Source organism: Dermacentor andersoni, chromosome 7, assembly GCF_023375885.2.
Source record: "Dermacentor andersoni chromosome 7, qqDerAnde1_hic_scaffold, whole genome shotgun sequence".
Taxonomy (NCBI): domain Eukaryota; kingdom Metazoa; phylum Arthropoda; class Arachnida; order Ixodida; family Ixodidae; genus Dermacentor; species Dermacentor andersoni.
Window position 1 is genome coordinate 121,573,655 of NC_092820.1, and position 15,297 is coordinate 121,588,951.

The 15,297-nt window shown below is 46.8% G+C and overlaps 1 protein-coding gene across 1 annotated transcript; it reads right to left on the reverse strand.

Annotated features, from left to right (window-relative positions):
- Positions 1–1,805: 1,805 nt before the first annotated feature.
- Positions 1,806–8,164, reverse strand: LOC140219601 (beta-alanine transporter-like). Its single transcript, XM_072289516.1, has 3 exons — positions 8,120–8,164; positions 7,041–7,436; positions 1,806–2,120 (listed from the first exon to the last, which is right to left on the reverse strand). Exons 1-3 carry the CDS (start codon positions 8,162–8,164, stop codon positions 1,806–1,808), a joined length of 756 nt encoding a protein of 251 aa, XP_072145617.1.
- Positions 8,165–15,297: the final 7,133 nt, after the last annotated feature.

Sequence of the window (15,297 nt, forward strand, 5' to 3'; positions counted from 1 at the left end):
TTAATAAAGAAAGAAAGAAAGCAAAAAAAAAAGAAATGTACTGCCACTTTCCGATTCGCGGCTTCCACCTGTGGTGCAGCAAAGCGAACACTGAAATTCCCGGGAAACGAAAAGCGCGCAAAATCACCTCCGGACATGGGGCACTCCGCTATAAAGGATGAGAGGGAAACGAAAGGAGACGGGGCTCGTCACGTACACATCACGTGGGAAACCCGGCTCCGTCATGGGAGGATACAGGAGAGGAATATGTCCCTTGCTGACACTGATACGAGGCAAGGAGAGAGATTCGATGAAACTGAGAGGGTAGTTCGCATTCTCATCGCCTCGCAACACGTCATTTTATTTTATCTTCACTACAGTACGAAACCGCTTTACAAAATGTTGCAGTGCAACATAAGGCGCCTTATAGTTTCCAGTATGCAACCGAACATTTCCATCGGGTCACTTCGATGGAGTTCACAGCGTACTCAGAACTAAGGAAAGCACCACAGGCAGTGTATGGGAGTGTTGTCGAGTGAAAGGTAGCGTGACAGAGCGAGTTCCATCGGGGCCTGCTACGGGGCTTCTTTAACTGAATGCTGTCGCAGTACAGTGGTTCGAGGGGAGGCGCCGGAAGGTGCCATCCACGTGCACCTTGTCCAAAGCGCCACCCACGTGTGGTACCGCCGATTATTGCTGGACACTGGACACTGATTAGCGCAATTGTACTCGATTACGATTACGTGTGGAAGCCCCCCCCCCCCCTCCAACAACGGCTAAAATCACTTGTGTAACGACCCTGCTGGAGCCACCCCGAACCCTAAACATCAAGTCTGAAATTGTGCTGGTATACTCCGCCTCACAATTTCCACGCAATGCAGCGAAACCCATGGATAGCGTCAACCAAGCTGAATAGTGTACACGAGGAGACGCCTTGATTGTCGATCAACCCGAATAGAGTATATATACGAGGATAGGCCTTGATTGTCGACCAAACCTAATAGAGTATATATATGAGGAGAGGCCTTGATTGTCGACTAACCCGAATAGAGTATATATATGAGGATAGGCCTTGATTTTCAACAGCCCGAATAGAGTACAGGAGGAGAAGCCTTGATTGCCCATCCGCGCGACGCCGACTGAACGACACCTTCATGGAAATATTAGAGGCAAACAATGGGCTATTAATCTGAAACAGACTATACGGGGTTCTCGGAAGGGTATTCTAGCACTCCTATTTTATTCAATGTATGCATTTGTATTGCTAATTCCTTCAAAACCAGTTGAATGCCAGACGGCATTTTCACTCTGCGCACTACAATATATGAGTAAGTCGGTCCATTAACGGTTCATCAACAAATGAATGAATCAGTCAGCCAACGAGTGAATAAAATCAGTCATTTGGTTAATGTGTGTATATATGTCCTTTTTCACGTGTACGTGAATGTGTCTATTAATATCGCGCTGCTTCATCAATATCAAAGTCATTTAGCAATGAATGAATCACTGAATCAAGTCAGTCACCCCGTGAATCACCCTGTCCGTGATCAATTAATGAATCACCAGTCAGGTCAGTCAGTGAAAGAGTGAATCAGTCAGTGACGTCAATCAATGACGAACTAATTAGCCCATCGACCAATCAGCGAGTAAATGAATGAATCAATCAGCGACGAATTAGGCAAGACAGTGAACGAATAACTGATGCATTCAGTGGTGGATCGTGCAATCAGTCAAATTAGCCTTTGAATGCGGGAATCGCTTACGACCGAATCAGTGGGGTCATTAAAAGATTAATGAGTCAAGTCAGCGAACGAATGAGTCAGCGGTTAAGTCACCTGTGCAGCGTGCCAGTTGCGGATGTAGACGTAGACAAGCTCGGCGTACATGGCCGCAGCGAACGTGGCCCCCGCGACGGCGATGGCACAGTACGAGACCCGGTGCTCCGTGTCGGTCACCTCGAAGAGCAGCACGTGGGACGCCACCAGCACCCCCGAGGCACCCGCCGACAGCAGGAACCGGAGCGCGGCAAACACGGGAAGGTTGTGGGCGAACACGAGCATGGTGCCGGAAGAGATGAGCAGCAGGAACCAGATGCAGAGCACGGGCCGACGACCGATGCGGTCGGCCGCTATGCCCGCGACCTGCGAGAAACGGACCAGTGTTGTCCGCTCCCCCTCCGTGTGCTTCCAAAGGACGCACGGTTGCAAGCCTTTTTTTCCCCGCGCCACTCACGATGTTTGGGGCGATTTGTTGGCACCCACTTTGAAACGGGGCGGGTGACAAGTAGTCACCCATAACCTACTTGAGCTAATCGGGGGACGTATTCCGCGTGGATCACTTGGGCGATACTATATCACCTTCGCGTGACGTAGAGCCCAACCAGCCAGTCAGCTCTCTCCGATTTTGCTCAAACGGTCAATCAGCGCGCGCCTGACGGCGGTACCATCGCCGAAAGTGATCGTCGCTGAATACGTCCCCAGGTATGTTGTACATGCTTATCAGTTTAGCATTTTGCCTACAACTTAATATTTACTTTCTTCTTGAAAACTTCTATATCTATCTTGTGCAATTATCAATGCCTGTAACGGATTCGGTCCTATCAATATTTTCCCTGCTTTTTTTTTTTTCATCAATAAGCGCCACTACTCACCGAGCGCCTTCACGTGGTCTAAACTGACGTCAAAATGTTCCGCCGCATAGTGGAGTAGCCAACTTCACCGACGCGACGCTTTTCATTTTTTTTTTCCCTGCCATCACCATCATAATCCACCGCTCCCGTAACATGTATGACATCACATGACATAGCATATGCATAAATGACATGACACATTACATACCATCACATGAAATCGTGGATGACATGAACGTGAATGACTGACTGACATGAATGACATACATGACCACATGGCCAAAGATAGTGCATCACATGTCATGAATAACATGATAAAAAAAAAAAAAAAAAGCAGCCTCTATCGCTTCTGCTGCCTGGCTAAGTTTGGCTTCTCCGCGCCCGAGGAGTGGGTGTACCGCATAGTTTTTGAACAATATGGCGGACCCTTGCGTGACTCTGCTCCCTCTAGGTACTATATCGGTACTTTGTGAGCATATGCAGGGACACTAAAATGGACTAATCACTAGCATGGGACGGTGCTGCGCGTTGAAGAGTGTTCGTAGTCCGCGGGGTTCCTTTCACTTGTGCTGCCCAATTAGCGAGGGCCCTCGAGCTCGTCATAGTGACGATGCCTCTTATCACTAAATTGTATTAGAAAATATTATATAGTACGATATTCTGTGCTATTCTGGTAGGCTTTACTTAAATATGTTTCCAACGAGAGCTCACTGGCCGTCGCCATAATGTCATCCGGAGTGTTGTACACCCGCGTGATCGCCCACCAAGGGCACCGCGGAAACTGTGGCACGTGCCTCAGTCGTGCTTCCTCGCAACAGTTTTCACTGAGTAGATGCTCTCTCCCCTTTATAGAAAGGCCCCATGACAGAAAGGCCAACCAACCAGCCCCCTCCCATGCATTTACTAAGATTCTCTCCATAAATAAAATTTAGCCGTTCCTATCGTGCTATACCACAGAAAGACTTGTTTGTTACGTGTAATACAATTAACGCAGGTGTTTCTTGTTTATCACCCGATTATATTTCCCTCATGTTGCGAGTGGCGCACATGTTTCGCTAAACTGCTTTTTTGATTGCTGCACGAGTGGTCAGAGAGCTGGTGGGGCCTGTCAAGCTGCTTAACCTGAAGCTGTTAACCTGGCCCTTGTCACAAAAATGTACGTTACGCATTTCTGAGTCAAGGTCAGTTGACAGGGACAGCAGGCCGAAAGACTTGAGGAAGCCATGTATGAAACCACGCAGGGCTCCGTGCGTGGCGCACCCAGTGTGCTTGCACTCTTCCAAACCGCATCTGCTGTGACCTCGTCAACCACCTTCATCGAGGAGTGTGCTTTTATGCTTCATTTCTCCTTACCGGGCATTTTTTTTTATCGTTACCTCATTTCAGTGTTGCCAAATCACACTCTTCGGCTTGATTTAAAGTCTATACCGACAGTAAACGACTCGATCGTTGCCCCGAGCAAGCCTGAGCACATATTCTCCTGATGATGATTATTTATTGGCACCCCCTTTGAAACGGGACGGCGAGAAATAGTCACCTAGCCTGCTTGATTTAATCAGGTACGCTTTACATGTTTTTCATTACGGTATTCTTGTATACATCTCCTTAAACTTTTTTCTCTTCCTCAATCAAAACTTGTCTACCTTGTACTGCTACCTATCCCTGTAACGAATACGGCCGTATCAATCTCTTCGCTGCTTTTTTTCCACCAATACTCTAAACGTATCTTGCTTATCTCGACTGCTGACCCATTGATGCTTCCGTCAACTTTAAATCCAAGCGCTTCTGGAAGGTGTACGTTACCTACGGTATCTCACCGGCCGAATCACTTCGCATTCAATTAGGACGTGCTCAGTGATCTCCGCATTTTTGCAGCAGCAGCATGCACATGCCTAATCTTGTTGCGAATACTTGCTTCGGTATGTTCTTGTCCTTAGCCATTGAACGAAGTGCTCTCCGCTCCACCACTCGACCACTACATCGTAATGAGCACAGCGCCACCCCCCGGCTGAAGAAGATGCCATGCTTCTCAAGAATTGCCCTTGGGCGTCGTTGAAGCGCAGTGACCGCTTCTCTCGTGGTGCTGTGCTGCCATCCGCTTTCTCGAGTCGAGATGGAGAGTACAGTGGAGGGAACGTTCTTGAATACGGGGAGTTTCGTACAAGACATTACTCGAGGGAACTTTCCTTTTCCTATTGTGTCTGTGGTATGCAGGTATGGTGGTTTAGCCAACATGGGAATGATAGGTATGTATACATGGGTGTGTATAAAACTTCGTCCTACTGTTTTCAAACGGCTCTGTGACTTGGCAAATTGATACTGAACAATATGTTGCGTCATAATTTCGAAGCCAGTACGCACGCGTGCAGAAACTTATTGCCTTCATGCATGTAAAAAAAAGTAATTTGAAAACTATAAAGACGACGCGTAATGAATGACACCCCATGGCCGCCTGAGGCCACAAACACGTATGAATTGGTTAAATTTATCATCATCATCATCATCATCATCATCATCAGCCTGATTACGCCCACTGCAGGGCAAAGGCCTCTCCCATACTTCTCCAACTACCCCGGTCATGTACTAATTGTGGCCATGTTGACCCTCCAAACTTCCTAATCTCATCTGCCCACCTAACTTTCTGTCGCCCCCTGCTACGCTTCCCTTCCCTCGGAATCCAGTCCGTAACCCTTAATGACCATCGGTTATCTTCCCTCCTCATTACATGTCCTGCCCATGCCCATTTCTTTTTCTTGATTTCAACTAAGATGTCATTAACGCGCGTTTGTTCCCTCACCCAATCTGCTCTTTTCTTATCCCTTAACGTTACACCTATCATTTTTCTTTCCATAGCTCGTTGCGTCGTCCTCAATTTAAGTAGAACCCTTTTCGTAAGCCTCCAGGTTTCTGCCCCGTACGTGAGTACTGGTAAGACACAGCTGTTATACACTTTTCTCTTGAGGGATAATGGCAACCTGCTGTTCATGATCTGCGAATGCCTGCCAAACGCACCCCAGCCCATTCTTATTCTTCTGATTATTTCACTCTCATGATCTGGATCAGCAGTCACTACCTGTCCTAAGTAGATGTATTCTCTTACCACTTCCAGTGCCTCGCTACCTATCGTAAACTGCTGTTCCCTTCCGAGACTGTTAAACATTACTTTAGTTTTCTGCAGATTCATCTTTAGTCCCACCCTTCTGCTCTGCCTCTCCAGATCAGTGAGCATGCATTGCAGTTGGTCCCCTGAGTTACTAAGCAAGGCAATATCATCAGCGAAGCGCAAGTTACTAAGGTATTCTCCATTTACTCTTATCCCCAATTCTTCCCAATCCAGGTCTCTGAATACCTCCTGTAAACACGCTGTGAATAGCATTGGAGAGATCGTATCTCCCTGCCTGACGCCTTTCTTTATTGGGATTTTGTTGCTTTCTTTATGGAGGAGTACAGTGGCTGTGGAGCCGCTATAGATATCTTTCAGTATTTTTACATACGGCTCGTCTACACCCTGATTCCGCAATGCCTCCATGACTGCTGAGGTTTCGACTGAATCAAACGCTTTCTCGTAATCAATGAAAGCTATATATAATGGTTGGTTATATTAAATTTATGTAGGCCACTATAGATTATTTCCATGGTAGCTCAGCAATCGCAGCGTGAAGTTGGAGCTAGGTTTTAGCGCAGAAAACTGGTTTCTACGTAACCTCGTATATTTTTTTCAATGCCAGTCTAATCACGCCAGAGCGATCGGTCATGAGGTGCCGCCACTCTTCCAGTAGTTCGCCACAGCTTATGGGGCAGGGTTAACGTTAAAGTCAACTTTGTTTCTTCGCACGTCATGCGAAAGCACAGGAATGGGCACGTACAGCGGCAGCTGTTCCCAGCAAATTTGCTCATGCTCTAGAAATAGACAGCTACAACATTACTGTGGCGGTGACGCCGCACAGTGAACCACTGCATAGATTTAGCATGTCCGATATTCCGGCAAACGCGGGCGGTTTTGCCAGATAGCCGGTGGAGCCAAATGATGGTGCAGAACTCGGCCACACGACCACAGAGCCGTTGTACTTCGCTGCTGGTGTAACTTTCTTGCAGCGGCGTAACCGTTCTTGTTGTCTGAAATTAACACCAGCAACGAAGTAAAATACACTTGGTTACCGCAATATTACCTCCGAGTTTGTCTGGTTAAGCTCTGCAGCGCCACCAGGCCACGGAACTGCTCCGTCCACTGACGTTTTACGCCTCCCGCCCATCCGGCAAAACGCCCAGTCGGCCTGCGTTTTACCGGAACACCGGACACGCCAAAACTCTCTATTGACTCCCGTGCATCGCTGAGTGACTGCGCGAGCATTGTAAAAAAATAATAGTACAGGAGGCCATTATTTTTTTTTACTACACGAGCGAACGCTACCGTCGTCGATATGCAACGCACCGGAGCGCCGACCACACCGCCGGCCATGTAGGCAGCCGTGAGCGCGGACACAATCCAGCCGCGGTCGCACACCAGGTCCCACTCGACCACGATGGAGTTGTCGCGCTCGAGGCCGAAGGCGCCGCTGTGCAACCGTTTGCCCGAACGGGCGCCATTCTCGTAGTGCCAGCCGGCGTCGCAGGGTACCACGCTGCGGTTTTCCGGAGGCGTGATGTCGTCGTTGCCCGCAGGGTGCTCGAACGGAGGCTCGTACCGGTGGCACTGGCTTCTGCTCGTCGAGGCGCCGTCTCGCTCGACCGGGATGCTGAGGTTCCTCCACGTGTCCTCTGGCACGAAGGCGTACTCGGCCGGAGGGCTGCGGGCGGGGGCGGTTGTTAGGCCGAGTCGATAAATAATCTGCTGTGAGTTTGACGTGAGAGTACTGCGGAAACCCGCAAGGTGGTGAGAAGTAATTAAGAAGATTGTATTGTATTGTATTGGGTTTTATGGCGCATAAGCAACTAAGGCTATCATGCGCCAAACACATGGTATAATTTATTTCAAAAATTGGGTATCCTCAGCGAAGGTCCTTGCCCGGACAAGGACTCTGAGGAGCCCAACAAACCAAATGAAGACCTCAGCCTTCTTCTCAGGACTTAGGAAATGGGTGAGGTGCATCATAAGATGCGTGAAAAAACTGGGTGATAACTTTTAGAATTAGTCGTTCTTTGATATATTTATATATTATGTAATTATATTATATATTATTATATATTATATATTATATTATATATAATATATTATATTATATATTATATTATTATAAGGGGAAATTTCATTTAGCCTTATTAATTACTTCTCTCCACCTTGCGGGTTTCCGCAGAACTCTTACGTAAACCCTTGCCTTTGCCTCGAGTTGTTGAGAAATTCCACATCGCCCTGCCGTCTGCTAACCGCCTGGTTAGCTCAGATAGTAGAGCGGCTACCTCGGAAAGGCGGTGGTCCCGGGTTCGAGTCCCGGAGGAGGATGAATATTTCTTAAACTGCGAGGCTTTTCTTTCGAGGCACCCTTATTGGTTTCCTTTGTAGTATTTACCTACGTTTGGGTGGACGTCTAATTTCCCCTTATTAATCTGCTGTGACATAGTTACTAGCGCTAACGAGACTAACGAAAAATAAAAAGGTGGGAAAGGACAGAGCTCTAGTCAACACCAACTAGCCCAGCTTTCTGCATTGATGAACGATGTCCTTGCTGTAAGCTGCCACTATAAACCGACTTAAACTGTATGCTCTAAAACTTACTGTACAACCTCGCCACACGAGAAGACCGTTCAGAAATGTAATTGCTTCTTAGAGGGAAGCTATAGCACGGGGGGCTCCTAGCTTAATACATGGGAAAGGAGAAATCTTATTTCTCGGCAACCACTGTACCAAATTTGATGAGGTTTGCGGCATTTTGAAGAAAAGGTTCAACTATATAGTAAATGCTTCTAGCAAATTTTTGATTAAAACCGTCAATTGCTTTATGCAAATTGTCCAATATTTCAAATGTTCAGAAAACGAAACTATGCAGTTTGCGACTGTAATTCAGCAATAAAAACGATATCGCAATTGTGTAAATCGATATCGCAATTGTGTTACTGTTCTACCACTGACAATGTATGCGAAGTCAACATGCCACGTGCAGCACGCTCTTCTGTTCGGTCGCGTCAAGCTATCGAAGGAAACGGTTCGACATAGCTAGCACATGCGCAATCTAATAACACCATATCTGTCTTTTTCACTAACGTGCGAAGTCTACTAAATAAACGTGCTGCGGTGTCCTCACTGATTGATTCATGCGCTGCTGACATAGTATGTCTCACTGAAACATGGCTCTCTGCTCGGATAAAAAATAGCGAAATTTTTGATTGTGAAAAACTGTATTCATGTTATCGCTGCGATCGTGGTGTGCGATCAGGTGGAGGTGTCTTGATTGCAGTATCTGAAACGCTCACTTCAAGCTCAGTTTCCATAGAAACACCACTTGAACTTGTTTGCGTGCGCGTTGTACTCGACAACAGAGATGTTATATTTTGCACATGCTATCGCCCTCCTACTGCTTCGACATCATTTTGCGATGACCTTCACGACGCATTAAACAAATTAGTTGTCAGATACCCTAACGCTCCCCTTTTTCTTCTTGGTGACTTTAACTTTCCCGATATCATTTGGCGTAACGACATGGCAACGTCCCAGTCTTCTCAGAGTACCCAGTTCATAAACACTTGTTTGGATTTCCACTTCACCCAGCTTGTACTGAAACCAACGCGCGTGTCTGCCTCTTCATCTAACATACTAGATCTGATTCTCACTACGAACCCTGACACAGTTTCCCCAATTATTTACATAAAAGGCTTAAGTGATCACCTTGCACTCACTTTTCATATCAACGCACGGGCTCCTGTTAAGAAAACTACGAAGGTGATCCGCGATTACAGCAAAGCCGACTTGGCTTCCATCACCGCTGAAATGGAAAATTTCGCAGCTTCTTACATCGCTAATTGCGATCAGCGCTGTGTTGAAGAAAACTGGTGCATTTTCAAAAATAAATTGTTGTCATTAATCGAACGTTTCGTACCGCAAAGAACAGTCGCTTGCAAGCAACGGTCCCCTTGGTTCAACCCCTTTTTGAAGCGACTACGTAACAAAAAAAAGCGGTTGTTTCGTCGCGCAAAAGCTTCATGCAGTGACGTTGCTTGGTCCGCTTACTACCTCACTGAAAATGACTACAACACAGCCTCCGCTAGTGCGAAACAGCATTTTTATTCTGTTACCCTTCCGTCCATCTTACAAACTAATCCTCGCAAATTCTGGACCATAGTTAACGGTACACCAAGCAAAATAATCCAATTAACATACCCAAATGATCAACCTGTTGCTCCTGAAGAATGCTGTAATGTATTTAATGATGTTTTCTCTTCACATGTTACCACAATGCCACGTGGATTACCGCTTGTATCCAATTCTGGTTTTTCGCCCATGGATCCAATCTCTATTGACTGGGTTGGTGTTAGCTGCCTAATTAACAATCACAAAACGTCCTCCTCTGCCGGCCCAGACTGCCTGAACTCAAAAATTTTGAAGTGTACTAATGTATTTTCTGCTGTTATTTTGTCGCACATTTTCACTCAGTCATTACAGCAGTCTGTTCTTCCACACGACTGGTGCGTGGGAAAGGTGATTCCAGTTCATAAATCAGGTAACACACACTTACCAAGCAATTACAGGCCTATCTCACTAACAAGCATTTCATGTAAAATTCTTGAGCATATAATATATTCTCATTTGGCTGAGTTTTTAGAATCAAACTCCTTTTTCAACCCCTGTCAACATGGTTTCCGTAAGTTCTTTTCCTGTGAAACACAGCTCTTAACATTTACTAACGATCTCTTTGCAATTTCTGATCTAGGTACCGACATTGACTGCGTATTTCTTGATTTTGCCAAAGCCTTTGACTCTGTGACCCATGATTTACTTCTGCTTAAGCTGTCTCAACTTAACTTGGACGCTAATGTACTCGAATGGATAAAAAACTTTCTTTCTAACAGGACGCAGTTTGTAAACACTAATAACTGTAATTCTCGGTTTTCTAACGTACCAGCAGGTGTTCCTCAAGGGTCAGTCCTGGGTCCACTTCTCTTTCTAATCTATATTAACGATCTTCCGAACTGCGTTCTTTACTCTTCCATAAAGCTTTTCGCGGATGACTGTGTTCTTTACCGTAAAATTACTAATCCTTCAGATTCGCAAGAGCTGCAGGACGACCTTAACCGCGTAATTGAGTGGTGTTCTAATTGGTGCATGCAACTAAATTCAAATAAATGCAAGGCCATGCGTATATCTCGTAACGCTGCCACACACACCTACTTTATTAATGGTGCACCTGTGACGTCAGTTAGCTCTTACAAGTATCTCGGCCTTCACATATCAAATAACCTTTCTTGGCACTCGCATATTGACTATGTTACTAAAAACGCTAATAGCATGCTTGGTTACTTACGCCGTAATTTTAGCTCTGCCCCTTCTTCCCTGAAGCTAACTCTTTATAAAACTTTAGTTCGCTCCAAATTGGAGTATGCTTCAGCCATTTGGGATCCGACTCAGTCTTCATTAGTTTCTACTCTTGAAAGTATTCAAAATCGAAGTGCATGCTTTGTATTATCTAATTATTCTCGCTATGCAAGTATTTCTTCAATGAAACGAACTCTTAACTTACCTGATCTTTCGTCACGCCGCAAATCTTCCCGTCTCTCCCTTTTTCACAAAGTTTTTCACTTGAACCCCCTGTTAAAAGAGACCCTTCTTGCCCCTCCGTCTTATATTTCTGCCCGCACTGACCACAGCCTTAAAATCGGGGTGCCATTGTGCCGTACTAACCGGTACAGTGACTCATTCATCCCCAGGACGAGCACGGACTGGAATCGCCTTCCCGCCTCAATCGCACTCATCACCGACCCTACTAACTTCAAGACCGCCGTTCAAAATGCCTTTTGTTAGTATTTTTGTTAATACCTTTTTGTTTGTATTTTTTACTGCATTACTTCTTGTTTTGACGCCACTCCTTTCTGTAACGCCTTCGGGCCTTGAAAGTACGTGAAATAAATAAATAAATAAATGGCATGCAATAGTAAATCTAAAGCGGACAAATTTGATGTATTATACGTGGCTCTGAAGCACTTTTAGTACTTTTGCAGGACCCTTGTAAACAATGCACTAAATTCACCTAAGATATAAATTGGTATACCAAATTTGGCCGCTTTGGATGTTGTCTACACAACTGCGATATCTATTCTTGGTGCAAAGCTACAAATTTGAAAACTTCGTGCTTCCATTTCTTTCATACTTGCCGATTTTTGAGAATTTATTTTACACGTTTCAGACGCTAAATCAAAACACCGCTTTCAGCAGTCACCACAAATTAATTTTCTCTCTCAATTGCTACAAATTTCATTGAAATCGACCTGGTGATTATCTCAGAACAGCGTTTCTGCGTTTTACTCGCATTTGAATAGGCGGCCTCAAAATTGGGCCCAGGCTAAAACTTCTTAAGAGGAAGCTTTAGCTCGGGCCCAACTCTTAGGCAACCTATTTCAAATGTTAAATGCAGAAACGCATTTAACATTAAGAGGAAGCTTTCCATGACAGCAACTGCATGAAAGTGAAAAGAAGTAATAGTATTTCCACATTTTTGTGTGTGTGTGGGGGGGGGGGGCGGCGGCGTAAACACAAGTATGAAGATGTAACGTCGCGTAATAGGTTTCACATGTTGACGCTGTATCCAAGATTTTCATGCCAATGAGCAGTATTCAAGACGCGCATCACGCGTGATTTCCGTCAGCTGTGACGACACAATGATCCGGATCAATCTTATATCATTTTTCACAAAAGGTTGACGGCAATAACGCGCTTAAACCGCTTCCATTCATTCCCGCATGCATCTGACTTTATACTCGGGATGAATATTTTACATAGTCAACTTTGAAAAAAATAAATAAAGGCAAGCTACTGGAATGGGTACGCAGGTGCGGGGAAGGAGGATAAACTGGTACTATATAGAGAGGCAACCACGAACCAGTTTAGGCTTTTCTCAAAATCGGTACCCTCTAACTCAGCCGCCCCTTCAGCTAAACTTTCTCTTTTATTATTTCAAGTCTGGCTTTCAAAAAATGAAAGCCAGCCTTTTCATTTTTTAATTTTTGCGCTCCGACCACGTCGTAGTATCTCAGAGCCGCACGAAGTACTTCGAAGTGCTTCCGCGTGTTCGGACCATTTTGGCCCTATTTTAGTTCAGATATTGTTTATTTTTTTGAAAGCTTGCTCAGTTATATATAATAGTCGGTGACATACAACCTGAGAACGCAGTGACAAATATACACCACTCTCTAACGCAAAGCGAATCTGCACAGATGAGCCAGAGCGTTCATTATCCACGCCCCATTTTAGGTCAACTGCACGATCGGCGAAGGAAGAATCAAAATATATAAATTTAGCTGAGCGCGGACAGTGTGCTCCGCTCATAGCGCTGTCCTATGCAGAAACCATCCAAGATGATTGTGAAGGTTAACGAATAGCTTTCTAAATCCACTTAAATATATATGGAGGTCCGCTAAGTCAACGTTTCTTCCCGTGCACCGGCAGTCATGGCGGCCTCCCATTGACGCCCGAACCTGTGTGTCCCGTTTCAAACTTCTGTTGCTTTTTTTCCCACAGCCATAGCAGCAGCACGCTGTTCCACCCCTGAGCCAAACAAAAGTTAACAAGCTTCCAGCGTCACGTCATCGCCTCCCGGACCAACCATCGGGTGCCTTTCTCGCTCATCCGGTCACGTGCTTTTTGCCTCGTATGGCCCTCTACCGGCCGCCTACCATGGAAACGGTGGAAAGAGCCAAAGAAATAAGGCTAACCGCTTTTATACCATTTATCAGTCCCATAGGAACTAAGGCCCCAGTGCGGATTTCTTCTGTTGGCCTGTGTCTCCTGGCCCAGCACATTTTAGACGTACTTCGCCAGAAGCGGCTAACATACTCTTTTCGAACTTTTTATGGGTGACTTGTTCAGTCCTTCCGCACGCCGAGCGTGTTTGGAGGTAGCCGTGGAAAGTATATAGTTTTTGACAGTGAATGTCGCGGGGCAGCACTCCCTCTCACAGAGTTCCAGAGAGAAATAGGTCCATGCCTAAGTTCAGTACTGCGTTAAGATTATCGCGATCCGCCCACCCATGCATATGATTCCGCTGCCTCCAGGATCAGCGGGCCCATTTTACTACTATGCTGCCTCCTGGATCCGCAACATTTGCTAAGTGAAACACGCGAACACGATACGTCAAAGCCCGGGGACGTAGGCAATCAAAGCTTCACTTTAAAACATGCGTTCTTCAACTGAAACGGGCGTGTAAGACGACAGAGAAGACGAAGACATGACACTACGCCAAACATTTTTCATGCCCTTCTTCCGCCACCGAACGATGGTATACGGAACCGCCGAACTAGTGTAACACATGACACGAGAGCAGTCCACTTCGGACGCTCGGAAATGGCACACAGCGATGGGCGGAAGGCGAGACGGCAATGTTTGAATGGCTAGAAAGACTGTCAATAGAGCCAATCGAACGAAAACTAAGTTCAGAAGGACAGGCTGATGGGCTATAGCTTGGATCGCGTTTTGTGACAGGTAGCGCGCAGGGGGCGCGCGAGACGACGAGGAAAACGTCTCGTGTGCCTTTTCCGTTCGTCCTGCACGTTCAATTTGCGCTGCACATCACGTTACGCGATACCAACTATAGCCGTTCAGTGTGTCCTGCGCTTTAGAACTTGCTCAGAATAATAATAAAAAGATACCTGCACCAGTGGTCCACGGGTCTCGCCAGGTTGGTGGAGGCGAGCGCGTGCACGATTGTCGTGAAGAAGGCCAGCGTGGTGCATGCCAGCACGATCCTCTGGAACCGGCCGTGGCCGATGATGAGGACGTGGTCCAGCGGCGACGAGGGCCCGGCGGTCGTGCTGGCCGCGGCCGCGGTTCCTGTCGTCGTGACAGCCACGGCCGAGGTCTGGCCGGTCTCCTGCATACCTGCAGACATCGGGGACATGAACGTCGACGACGGCGGGAGCGAAGGTCGCGTCGCTGTCTCATCTTCGCCGACGGACGACACCCTGGGCGTCTCCGGCTGGCCGTCGAGTGGCGACTGCGGGAGCGACGTCGACGCGGACGACTCCGGCTGGAGGACGAAAGGGACCGCAAGCTGGTGGTGGTCTTCGCCGCCGTTGGACAGCTTGGACGCTTCGTCGCGGTCTTCGGAGGATGGCGATCGCGGAGTCAAGGAAGGCGGCGTCGGATCGGACGAGACGGCGCGCTGGGGATTGTCGCGCCCGTCTTCGGCGCTCGCCATGCTGGAGCAAAAGGAGCGGGGCTGTTCGGGCAGGAAGGCGACGTCGCGGTGGGTTTTCGAAGGAGCGAAGCACAGCCGCGTCCGAACGGCGAAGTCGAAGAGCTTCTTCTTGGCTCGCGCAGCGCGTGCCCTCGTTGTTGTTGATGATGCTGATGATTTCCTTAATGAATGACACAAACTCACTGGTCAAAGGAGGGGGGGGGGGGGGGTATAGGTCGAGAATTTGATGGTATTACGGTAAGAAGAATATAAACGAAGATGCGAGAAAAAATTTATCATAAATTGAATACAGTAATGCGCAATACACTGTAGGCGCAGATTATATAAATGATGCAAGTAATAAATATAATA